This window comes from Meleagris gallopavo, chromosome 1 (assembly GCF_905368555.1).
Source record: "Meleagris gallopavo chromosome 1, MGAL_WU_HG_1.1, whole genome shotgun sequence".
NCBI classification, from domain to species: Eukaryota; Metazoa; Chordata; class Aves; order Galliformes; family Phasianidae; genus Meleagris; species Meleagris gallopavo.
Window position 1 is genome coordinate 46,579,579 of NC_139404.1, and position 13,335 is coordinate 46,592,913.

Here is a 13,335-nt window from a genome sequence, read left to right on the forward strand (position 1 = left end):
TTTTCCAATAAGTGGTTGAGTTTTTCAGTCCTCAGTTGCTTTGATAGGTCTTATGAAGAGTCATCAACAGATTCAGCAGTTTCTGAGGAGGAATAGCAAGGACATACAGCCCCAGGCCTCCAGTATTCTACGGATCTTTGGTCAGATGACCTTAATATTATTTTCAACATTTATCTTTGTTTATAGAATTTCTAAAAGACTATGAAGCTTTTTTTCTTGTCTTTTTAGGATAATACGTTGGTGTACAGTTGACACAATGGAGTCCATGCTGAATAAGTTGAAGAGCACTGTTACAAAGGTAACAGCCGATGTCACCAGTGCAGTCATGGGAAATCCTGTTACCAGGGAATTTGACGTAGGTCGACATATTGCCAGTGGTGGTAACGGTCTTGCCTGGAAGATATTTAATGGAACTAAAAAATCGACAAAGCAGGTGAGTTGTCAAGTAACAACTTATAAGTGTTAAATAACAGACTGGTGGGGATTGCTTGGTGATATTCAGAAGGAAAATCCAGCTGTGCAGACAAATGCTAAGAGTGTAAAAACGAATTGAAGACCCTCAAATTATTTAAATATGATGTTATCAGCTACTTAAGTGAGCTTTGCTGCTGGAGAAAAAGGTGGTTCTGTAGTCATAGCGTACAACTCAAGACCAAGATTAAGAACTGATTTGAGTTATCTGACCTGACAAGAAAGATGAGGTTTGTTTGTTTGTTTGTTTTAACACGGTTCATTTCTCCAGCTTAGTTTACCTTGCAGTTTTGGGGCACGATTATACTGGCTTTTTACAGTTTTAAAAGGTCATGAACCGTGCCATTATTTGATCTCAGCAAAACAGGCTGTGATTTTTTTTGTTCAGCTTTGATACATGAATGGAAGGGTTAGACTTTATTAAGAAATGAGATACATTGGCAGAAAGGCATTGCATGCTGGAGGCGGGTGTGGAGGAAGAGAATTCTGCCATAATTGTGCAACTTTCAGACCAGTATTGTTGCCGGAGAAGTAACTCTATCTTAAAGTGTTACAGTTTAGAGCACTAGTATATGTACTTTTGCTTCACTTGAAGCAGCATGTATAGATAAAAGTGGGACTGACTTTGGAAGAAGATTTAACTTTAGTAATGACAGAGATGGTGGGATTGATTGCACCTTCAGCAAGTTGGGGATGAAACACCATGCTGAGTGGTGTAGTTGATACAAGAGAAGGAAAGGATGTCTTCCAGAGAGGTCTGTGGGTCCACGTGAGCCTAATGAAGTTTAACAAGGCCAAGTGCAAGGTGTTGCACATAGGCTGGGACAATCCCAGTCACAACTACAGAAAAGAAGAACTCCTTGAGAGCAGCCCTGTGGAGAAGGACTTGGGGTTCTTGTGGACAGAAAGCTAGACATGAGCCAGCAGTGCATGCTTTCAGCCCAGAAAGCCAACAGTGTCCTAAACTGCATCAAAAGAAGGGTGGCGAGCAGGGCAAGGGAAGGAATTGTTCCCCTCTATTCTGCCCTTGTGTGGCCCTATCTGGAGTGCTGTGTCCAGGCCTGGGACCCCCAGCACAAGAAAGATGTGGAGCTGTTAGAACGGGTCCAGAAGAGAGCCACAAAGACGATCAGAGGGCTGGAGCACCTCTCCTGTGAAGAAAGTTTGAGGGATTTGGGCTTGTTCAGCTTGGGGAAGACTCCAGGGTTAGCTCATTTTGGTCTTCTGATACTTAAAATGAACTTTATAAGTCGGTCTCCCCTCTTTTTATCACAATCTGATAGTGATGGGACTAGGGGGAATGGTTTTAAAATAAAAGAGGAGATACTGAGATTAGATAGTGGCAGGTATCTTTCACTCAGAGGATGGTGAGGCTCTGGCTGCCCAGGGAAATTGTGAATGTCCCATCCTTGGAGGCATTTGAGGCCAGGTTGGTTGGAGCTCTGGGCAGCCTGGTCTGGTGTGTAGCATCCCTGCAAGGGGAAGGAAGATTGGAACTAGATGATCTTTAAGGTCACTTCCAACTCAATCAATTCTATGAATTTATGTGAAACAGAGTTTTAAAGCTGGTGTTATAGAACATGATTTTATTGATTGGGAGAAATGTGAAATATCTTTTTAAAACTTGGCGAGAAAAGAGAATATTCTTTGATTAAGTGGAAGATGCAGTTAAACTTGATGCTGAAGTAATATGAAGTCACTTGTAGAATGAATCAGCTTGCTGTAAATGTGCCAAAAGAAATGGTCAGAGTAACTTACTTCAGTAAGCATGTATACAGCCTGTCAGACGGTAGCTAGTGGAGAAGTATAGTATGCAGAATAAATGCTGTGTGGGAACTGTGTGATCTGTGTTAGAATCTGCATAATGTTCATCATATGTTGTACCATGTTTCTCATGCATCTGTCTAGCCATGACAGGATTTTACTCATAATATTTACTGAATTTATCAAATTCAGTGCTGAATTTGTGTTTGTTTTGTGTTGGTTTTTGGTGTTACTCAGTCATGCACTACAGTAACAATATTGAAAGTTTTGATAGGTTTTATACAATCTCCATCTTCCATAAGCAAGTAACCTGTAGTGGGCATAGCTTTGAGGGTATGGAGTTTTGTAATTTCTTTCACTCTGCTCAACTGACAGAATGTATGGAAATCCATTCCTGTGAACAGGTTGTGTGTCTATTTTCCAAGCCTTTGAATGGGTGTCTGACTGTTGATTTTAAAGGGTGTTAGTTCAGATGTTACCATATTTGAACCTGCATTCTCTCTGTAAACCTTGACTAACACCTGTACATTTGTATACCATTGTCAGTCATTAAAGGGACAGCAACAGTTATATTGCAGAAAATTTTAGCTGGCAATTACCATTCATTATTAATATTGCCAGGTAGGTAACATCATGTCAACATTCAGTTTAATATTGCGAAAGACATCAGGACAAAACACTCTGTTCTGCTGGGTCTGTTCTTTAGCATTACTTCGTATTTCTTTTGCATGGGCCTTTAGAAGGTTGGTTTGGGCACTAGAGGAGGTGGCTGTCGTACTCCAAGTGGTTGCAGTCCCTTCTGTCATGAGCTGCATGCAATTCCTGTGTTGCAAACGTGTGTATCTAACTTGGAGCTACGGGCACTTAGCATGTTTGCTTGTTTACAATAAATGTGTGTAGTGATTAAACAAAGAGGATGTAAGGCTTAATTGCCCTTCTTGTTATTTTACAACACAAGTGGTAATTTAAGTCATTGTAGCCATATAAAATAGCTAAATAGGAGTTTGCATCAGCAGTTTGTTTCCCAGAACAAATGGAAGTCAGCAACTGAAATTAAAATTCAAATGTGAATTAATTTGATTCTTATTTTAATTCTATGACATATGCAAAAATTCAAAGCTTCAATCTCCAGTGACAGCAGATAAGTATGATAGTATTCTTTTATTTCATATATATATATATATACATATATATATATATATTTTAAATGTCTCATCTATTCTTGCTTACTTTATAGGTGACTGAATAATAACCGAACAGAATGTGAGGAAATTACTTTCTTGTGTGCTTGTGTTTGGTGATGTTTGCTGTTTATTTGAAATATTTTTGAGTCTTTCTTGTTTTACCTTCCAGTTATACAGCATGTTACATGAAGCAACACATTGCTAATTTTATAGTATTTGTTTCTGCCCATTGTGGATTTGCTTACGTAATCTGAAAGTGCTGATGTTCTTCTGGCATAATCTGGCACCTTTTTTTCCAAGTAGAGCAATCAGAAGGAAATACACAGGGTAAAGTTACTTCAGGATGTTCGTGGTGGCTTGATAGTAAAAAGTAGTAGAATGAAGGAGATAGTGGCTCCCACTTCGGGGCTATTGTAGTCATGGTTAGTTTTTATTGTCATAGTAAAAATCAGCTTTCTGGATTTCAGCTATAGTATTTTGTAATTGAAGCTTTCTGTTGTTTAAACTTGGAGGGCAAATTCATTTCAGATGTTAAATGGTAATGTTGTATACTTTGTGACTGAAACAACCTGATGGGAAATAGAGTTAAGGTTGTAGAGAAACATTGTCTAACTTCTTAAAAAAAAAAAAAAGAAAGAAAGAAAAAAAAAAAGCTGTAGGAAAATCTTTTCTGGCAAAAGACCAGCATAATACTGGAATGCTTTGCAGTATTTTAATTCAGAGACTATTTTGTTTTGCACAGTGGGAGGCTTTGGTAAAACATCATGTATGTTCATATTGAGTGGCATTTGATTATTCATTAAAAAAAAAGTGAGTGCATTTGGGTAAAATAGAGAAGAAATATAAAAGGCAAAGCAAACAAAATTTCTAAAATCAAGAGCTCCTTTGATTTTGTTTACAGCTTAGTCTTTAACAACATGATCACGTTAAATTTTGCACAAGAGCACCACATCATTCAAATCATAGGGTGGATGGCAGACAGCTGTCATTCAGCATTCTGTGGGTTTTTCTTCCTTCCTTATTGTCCTGTGCTAGATCTCTGCTGTCACTACTGTACACTGTTCTAAATCTCCTGAAAGGAGTGATTGAGTTTCTCTGATGTCCACCACTACAGTGCTTGGTTGTTTTTTATATTGTTAACATCTTTCCTCAACATGCAGTGAAATAGAGAGGACAGATTGATGCTGTTGCATCATTACATTTTCACAGCTCCTAAGAGTTTTTATTTAGAAATGCCTTATAGTTGTGTTTGCATCTTTAGCAACACACATACTCAGTGTTTCTGCAGTCTTTGTGTGGCTTGCCTTCCTCTCAGTGGTGAAAAAGAAAGCATTACATGTCTAGGTGGCCTAGTTGCCTTCTGTTGTTGGAAGCAGAGTACATCAGGAGCTTAGAATGGAAGCGATGGAGCACAGGTTACTGAGAATCAGCAAGTGTGGTTGCACTATTTATTTTCTTTCTCTTGGTCATGGCCTTTGTTGATAGAAATCAGCAACTTTTTTTTTTTCTTTTCACTTGAGAGTAGAGTAGGGCTTGCTTTCTAATTTTGACTTTTCACTGTTACTACCTGCTTTCTTAAGATTTGGGAAATACTTTTTTATGTTTGTAGGGTGTTTGGCTAGTTAAGTATGGGTGCAAGTGTACTTTCTTTCCAACTGATTTATCTGTCTTTAGTAACTTCCATGATGGATATGTCCAGCTGTTGTTTTTTTTTTGAATTTCACGTCCACCTCTGTAATTTTTGAAGTTTCATTTAAATTCCTTAGTTTTCTCTCCCACTCCATTTGCAGAGGTTCATTGGAAAATCTATTTCCTCTCTTTTAACATTTACTACATTTCTGGGACTGATTTTACACATTCAGGAATTTTTTGTTATGCTTAATGTATTACCATAGAATCATAGAATGGCCTGGGTTGAAAAGGACCGCAATGATCACCTAATTTCAACCTCCCTGCTATATGCAGGGTCGCCAACAACCAGACCAGGCTGCCCAGCGCCACATCCAGCCTGGCCTTGAATGCCTGCAGGGATGGGGCATCCACTACCTCTTTGGGCAACCTGTTCCAGTGCTTCACCACCCTCTGGGTGAAAAACTTCCTCCTGATATCCAACCTAAACCTCCCCTGTCTCAGTTTAAAACCATTCCCCCTTGTCCTATCACTATCCACCCTCGTAAACAGCCATTTCCCCTCCTGTTTATACGCTCCCGTCAAGTACTGGAAGGCCACAATGAGGTCTCCCCGGAGCCTTCTCTTCTCCATGCTAAACAAGCCCAGTTCCCTCAACTTTCTAGTAGAGGTGCTCCAGCCCTCTGATCACCTTAATGGCCCTCCTCTGGACCCACTCCAAGAGCTCCACGTCCTTCCTGTACTGGGGGCCCCAGGCCTGTACTATCATGAGAATGATCAAGTTAATTGATCTCTCAGATGTTATTCCATCACCACAAGTTCTCTGTTATGAAAGTGTACTTCAATATGGAACATACTTGTTTGGAACAGAACTTTGAGAAAGAGTATAGTTTAGTGAAACATCTCTTAATGCCAAATGAGTGAGTACCCTCAGAATATTTATTTATAGTTAATATAAATGCTTTTGTCTACCTAAAAATCAAGCTGATTTCTATCTTTGTTTCTATCTTCTATTGCTGTTCTATAATTCTGTAGAAAATGATTGTCGTTTATGCAATAGTTTATAAGGTTTGGAGCAGTAATTCTTAAAAAACATATTCCAGAAATTCTATACAGTCATGATGAAAATGACTGGGACAGAGTAAGGACAGTGTGTAGCTGTAGATATAGTGCTTCTTGCACTGGTGGATTGTACTGTTGATTTTTAAAAAAGTGTGCATGTACCTAATTTTATATAGGTTTTATTTTTTGGATATGTTATGTACTGAGTGAATTTCATTGGTTATTTCTAGGAAGTGGCTGTTTTTGTGTTTGATAAGAAGCTAATAGACAAGTATCAAAAATTTGAAAAGGATCAGATAATTGACTCTTTAAAACGAGGTGTTCAACAGCTAACAAGGCTTCGGCACCCTCGACTGCTTACTGTTCAACATCCATTGGAAGAATCTAGGTAAGCTATAGTAAAGGTGAGAACAGACTTCCTTAATTATTGTTTTGTTATTGATTATAAAAAGTCTGGAACGTTTTGCAGTTGCATCTGATGAGGTTCAAGTTACTCATACTTACTCATGTGAGAATGGTATTCTCCCCATCCTCAAATCTTTATTCACCAAGCCATAGCATGCATCCTTTCTGTGAATCTAATTGATAATCTGTTGCATGATCTAAGTCCTGCTGCAGCTGAAGGACTACACGTGACCATTACAGCAAGGACGTTTAGGAGTTCAATTAATTTCACTTTTAAAGAGCCTTTTAAATTTGTTTTCTTTTAAAAAAATGTTCATTTATTGTTTTCCATTTATGAGATTGGGGACTGTTGGCAAATTGTATTTTTGTGGCACATATGCATTTAGAAGACCCTCAGGTACCAAATGAGGGAGACAAATTAGTATTTTCTTAGTGTTGATTTATGTAAGATTGGTTACTAGGTACAATAATGGGTTAGTTTTACACCTTTATTATTCAATTACAGTGATAAGAGCACACTAAAATCTGATAAATAAAATGAAGATTTCATGTTAAAATAGAAAGCTGATCCTACTGAGGAAGATCATGAAGCTTTTCAACTTCTTCCAAGGAAGTTTTTTCTAAGTAGAGTCTAATAAAGATTCATGTACATTACCTTTCAAACTTGTCCACCTTTTATTCTGTTTGTTACCCTGCACATTTCCAAAGACACCGGTTTCTAGTTGCTGAGAAAGCCATGGGAATACTTCTTTATCTCTGCATTGCCTACTTTGGGAAAGATTTATTGGATCAAATGGCAACTGCATATTCATATATATCTTTCCTCCTGTTCTAAAACTCCTTGTGTAAGTCTAAGGTGGATTGCTAATTGAAGACAACTGTCAATATTGTACAGTAGTATATAAACTATCATAACCAATTTAATGGCCTAGGGTTGTCTTAGTCACTGTTTATGCAGGTGAGTTGTATATCCCTGGATATACCTCAAGGTTTTCACTTAAAACTGTCGTGGTGTTTCAGTTGAGCCAGAAACCTTGTATTTTTTCCTAAATTCTACACTTAAGCAGGCAATGGTAAGATTCGTACCTTGGAGAGTTAAGAAGGCTTTAGTATTTTTCCTGCAGACAATTTAAGCCTTTTGAGTAAAATTGATCTTGCAGTTCGGTCAGAGTTGTTGTTCATGAGTTTTTAGTAACACTGTGCTTTGGTCTGAATACTGTTCATACTCAATAAGCTCTTTGTAGGGGCATCACTATGAGCAAACCTGCTCAGCTGCTTGCTGTGCCAGAAACTGGCATTATGCCAGATTTGTGGGGATCATGAAAGGAAAACTTGCTTAGACTGTGTATATATCCCTGTATAAGTGTACTGTAAGACTGACAATTTTTTTAGACTAGAAGAAGGTGCTTGCAGATTGCTTATTTTTTGAAGATATCTATAGGGGGGCTCCTTCTGAGCTGGTCTTTTTTTGGTGGATCCAAAGTAACATACAGTTGTGCTGAACTGCTTGCACAATTTATTCTTTTTTTGTGGTGTGGTGCAAAAGAATGCTTTTGGTGTATCTGCACCAAGTAGATGTTTCCAAGCCATGCCATTTTGATCCCAGTATGTAGCTAGCTTCTGTTTCATATAATTGGTATTCAACATAATTATGTTGATTATAAATATTTTGTTAGATATAAATTCTACATGCATTTATATAATGTATACAATATATATTTTTATTTATACTAAACATTTAATATAACATATATTTTCTTACAGCTTGTTTTGGTTTCCAGTAGCAGAAAAGCATGAAAAAGCCAAATTGTAAAACCATTCACAAAGAATGAAGGGTTCCCAGATATTTAATTTCATAGACACTCCATCTCTTGTAGTTTTTCCCAAAGCATATGTGTGTTTGGCCATTATTTTTCTTTATAACTTATCTTCTTTTTATTTTGTTACTCAGAATGTCATTTTGATATTATTCAGGGAACTGGTAAAGAGGATGCACTGCATGGCAGATAACAGTATTAAATTGCTTAAATTAGATTTGCCCCATCCTTCCATAATTCTGATGTGGTACCTTATTTAATTAACTCCTGAAGTAAAAACCAAACATCTTTCTATTCCCTCAAAAAAAAAAAACCAGCCACAATTGGAGTGTTTATGTTGTCAAAATACCGAATAACTGTTTTGTAAGTATTTTCTGCCATCAGTGCCTTAACCATAACTAAACGGAGAAGCTCCACAGTAAAGCTGAAATAAGATAAAAAATGAAATCTTTGTCTTTCTGTGCTTTGATTCCTCCTGGTGATTAATCAAAAAATGAGGCTTGTAGCGCTAGCTGTGTTAACAGAGAAGTGGAGGAGATGTTGTGTACAGAATGGTGTGAAGGTGGTGGAGCAATTACAGTTCAGTCAGTTTAGGTGAGGCTTACGGACCAGTGAATTTTGATTTTCTTTTTTTCCTTCAAGAAGGCATCAGGAAAAAACTAAAGTCACTCTTAGTCTGGATGAGTAATGAGAGTGTTGCATGTTTCGTCAACCTTCTTTTAGCTCAAAGAGCCAGTGTGTTAATCTACTGAGATATATAAAAATTTTGTGATAGATTCATGCTGAAACATTTTGTCTTCTGTGATTGTTTTAAAGGAATAAACAAAAGGTTAGGCGTCTGCCTTCTTGCCAGCAGCTTTATTACTCACAAAAATATCTTGTGTTATTCAGTCTTTGTTTTCTGTGTTCATGCTGGTGCAGTGTTTGAACACAATGTGTTTGCATGAAAAATATTCATCCTTAGACTGGATATATATGCTACCATCCACACAGACTATAGCTTCCAGTATTGTTCAGAAGAGGGTGAGGTCTGGGAATGTATAAGACAAGTTGGTCTTTTTACAGATGAAGTTTGTGAAACTGTGATGTGTGCTGTTTTCAGGACTTCAAAATTTGACTTTCTGGATCACAGTGTTACAACCACTCTACTCTTTGTGCTTCATCTGTGCTTTTTAAACAGTGCTACCACAGATATGTTAAAAAGACCTATCATACAGGAATAAAGCAGTAGATAAATTAACTAGAGAAACAGTTCAGACAACAAGCGTAGTTGTGTGCGTCTCTGATTACTGTCTGACTACATTAAGCATTGCTTCAGTCAAGGAGCATATCAATTTTAGGCAAAGCTAACAGCCTGATTTTACAGGGTTTAATGGTAGTAAGAAATATTTGCTTTTCTTGGATCAGGGCAGGAGAAAGTATAGTTTTCTTAAAACTTTAGTAAAGTGCTGTGTGCACAGTGAGTGATATATGTTGATGTTAGAGAATACAGTGACTTAAGCTGATTTCTATACTATAATATTTTTTTCATTTCACATAGATATATGCATATATAAAATCCCTTATTTAATGATTAGAAGCCTGAAATAAAATATGTTTTTAGGTTAACATGGAGTCTCTGCTAATGTATAATACTATGCCTTCATGGTTGCTCCAGGCCAAGATGTGTTGTATTACATTATTTATAAGCAATATTTTTTTAATCTATTTTCTCTATAGAGATTGCTTGGCTTTTTGTACAGAACCAGTGTGTGCAAGTTTAGCTAATGTTCTTGGCAGCTGGGACAACCTACCTTCTCCTGTACCATCTGACATTAAAGAATACAAGCTTTATGATGTGGAGACTAAATATGGTCTGCTTCAGGTGTGACATTTTTATTATTTTCATGTGCTGTTATTATTAGTAGTTGTTTTATGAATGCCATGTTTGTGTATAGTAAATTAAATAATTGTTAAGAGAAAGATGATAGTGACCTGAACATTGTAAATATAAGAGAAAGCGAATACTGGAAGCTCTGTAAGTTGCTGCTATTTTTGGTTACTCTGATATGGAAAATTAAGAAATGAATTAATTTTTATATTCTGTATGAATGTCAGTTCTACAACTGTCTCTCCTGTACACGAATCTTTTCTTTATCTTCTATGGAGGAACAATGGTTTCCTGATTTTATTTGGTGGAAATTTTGTTCAACGTCAAAAAACATTTTTGTTCTTTTGCTTTGGTAGTTAATCAATGTTAGTAATTTCGCCTGCTGCTTACCCATATCTGTATTTAATTTCTTTCCTACATAATTTTTAAAACATAGCCCAAAATCAGTGATGAGAAATGGCTTCTTAGTTAATGTGTTAGTATACCATGACCACAGGAAATAAGACCATAGATATGACAGAAATTTTTGTAGATGTTGTACCATCCATCTTAGGAAATATTTAACCTGAAATTTTTTATTAACAGGTTTCTGAAGGCTTGTCCTTTTTGCATAGCAGTGTGAAAATGGTCCATGGAAATATTACTCCTGAAAATATCATTTTGAATAAAAGTGGAGCGTGGAAAATTACAGGCTTTGATTTTTGTATCCAGTCAACAAATCCATCTGAACAGGAGGTACTACATCCATCTTTATATTTTTATTTACTAGTACATTTTATATTCGGATCTTTGTCTGAAACCAATTTCTTGAGCTTGCATTTCAATACATTTATGTAATATTCACATCTGTATTTTGTTGGCAGAAAGTTTGAATACATGGCACAGGTCTGTGTTGAAGTTCTGCCTTTGATCATCAGAGAAAAAGCCTGATTTGCTCAGTAGGCTCGCAATAGGCTAGTGATAGATTCAGACAAAGGCTGAAAGTGCATGTGATTCTGCTAATCTGCATGTTCAATGACATGCATAGCTGTGCATTATTCTCTTATGTCCTTTCAGTGCTTTGTTGTTACGTCCTCAAACTAATTTCTATCATAGTTCATGTTTCTCTCCTTACAGCAGTGCGTTTACATTTGCGTTACAGTTCTTAATTTTAATGTCCAGATTTTACTGCATGAACTGATCACTCTGATTTACAGCCATTGATTTTTAACAGTTCTGCTTTACTCCATTTCTGTTTCATGGTTTGAAGGGATTAAAACTTTATTTTTTGCTGCTACTCAAAACTCATGTTAGTTTTTTTTAAATCCATAATAAGTTCTTTTTTTTTTTTTTTGGTTCTCTTATAGCCCAAGTTCCCTTGTAAGGAATGGGATCCAAACTTGCCATCTTTGTGTCTTCCAAATCCTGAATATCTGGCACCAGAATACATTCTCTCTGTGAGCTGTGAGACAGCAAGTGATATGTACTCTCTAGGAGCTGTTATGTATGCAGTGTTTAATAAAGGGAAACCAATTTTTGAGGTCAACAAACAGGATATTTATAAAAGTTTTAGTAGACAACTTGATCAGGTATCTATTTATGAATATTATACATTTATTTTCAAGTTTGAAAAGTCATTTTTTTTTTTGAACAAATTTAAATATTTTAGACACAAGTTAAAATGTCCTAAGCAAAATATGGAAAATGAAGTATGTGTAGATAAATTTATGTACTAACTTTATCAGCTGGAGGATTTGTTTTTCAGCTGATTTCTCTATAACTATGTTGAATGCTGGTTTTATGGGATAAATGCTTTACCTGTTAGGGCAAATAGTCCCAAACACAAGACAATGTATGACCAGCATAGGACTGGTGGAGATTGTGGAGTTTAGAGTGATTTGATCAATTGGCAGCCATTCAGTTACCAGCTATTTCACATTCTTTGTGGACTATGAGTATATTCACAGATGAAGTTAATTGGAACAATTGGTGTAATATGGTCATGCGCAAGTTTCTTTTGTTGCAGCTTCTTTGGGTGCCTATTGCCTTAACCAGATGTATTTTTATGTATCTAAACAAGATCTCAGATAATAACACATACTTCTTTAAAAATACTGATTTTTTTGTTATTCAATAACCTGAACACAATTAGAAGCTGGGAACAGGAGAATGTGACTGGACACGGGTGGGCTGTTGGGAAGCAGAAGGAAAACTATGAGGGATCAGGAGCAAATGGGTTGTGAAAGGCGAGAAGGGAATGGTATCAAATGTTTGGTTTAAGAAGCCAGTATGAGAAACAAATTGTAGTGCTAGTGTATACTGGAAGTAGTTATATAAAAGATTTTCTGATTTCATGGTACATATGCTTAAATTTCTATGCAGCTCAGCCGTTTAAGCTCCAGTACTCTCCAGAATATACCAGAGGAGGTGCGTGAACATGTAAAGCTACTCTTAAATGTAGCTCCAGCAGTCAGACCAGATGCAGATCAAATGACTAAGGTCAGTTCATGGAAAATATGGTAGCTAAAGGAAAAAGGGAAAACAATGTTTAATTTATGGAAATAATAGAGCTGTTCTGAAGTGTTTTTTTTCCCTGTTAATCTTTTTGGCTGAAATCTTTTTAAAAAAACATCTAACTTTGAAAATAATGCTGTTAGCTGGTGGCAAGTATTGTTCTTACACTAACATTTAATATGAAAGGAGTGTGTGCTGAAACAGAATTTAGAGTAATCATTCAATACAACACTACTTTATTGATTTTCTGAATTGTAGGATAGAGATATTAGGGCTAAATATATACTGTAACAAATGTGAGTTAAACAGTTAATTAAGGCCAGCATGGTGCAAGCTAATATGGAGCTTTGCATGGGAAAATTTATCTTGCTGTTTTTAGTGAGGTTAAGTTAGCCTATGTAGAGCTCCACAGTCTTTAAGACTTCTCTTCATGCATGATATGGAATACAGAATTTAAGTCTTATAGTGCAGACTAGCCTGAAGTAGGTAAATTTTGTTGTTGTCTTTACTGCCCTACTCCTATCAACTTTTCTTTTTTTGCCTGACAGCACAACTTCTCTATATGTTTGTATATGCTTTCATTTTGCACAAATTTTTCAACTGAAAACAGGTATCTACAGTCAGAGAGACTGAGCTCTCT

The 13,335-nt window shown here is 36.5% G+C and overlaps 1 protein-coding gene across 1 annotated transcript in view; it reads left to right on the forward strand.

The window, feature by feature from the left end:
• SCYL2 (SCY1 like pseudokinase 2) overlaps positions 1–13,335 on the forward strand; it is a 36,144-nt gene that overhangs the window by 4,172 nt on the left and 18,637 nt on the right. Inside the window, exons 2-7 of the mRNA XM_085223743.1 lie at positions 229–433; positions 6,341–6,498; positions 10,052–10,196; positions 10,788–10,937; positions 11,549–11,770; positions 12,564–12,680. Of these exons, the coding sequence (XP_085079869.1) occupies positions 257–433; positions 6,341–6,498; positions 10,052–10,196; positions 10,788–10,937; positions 11,549–11,770; positions 12,564–12,680 (969 nt within the window). The 5' untranslated portion in view covers positions 229–256. The remainder of the gene's footprint in view (positions 1–228; positions 434–6,340; positions 6,499–10,051; positions 10,197–10,787; positions 10,938–11,548; positions 11,771–12,563; positions 12,681–13,335) is intronic.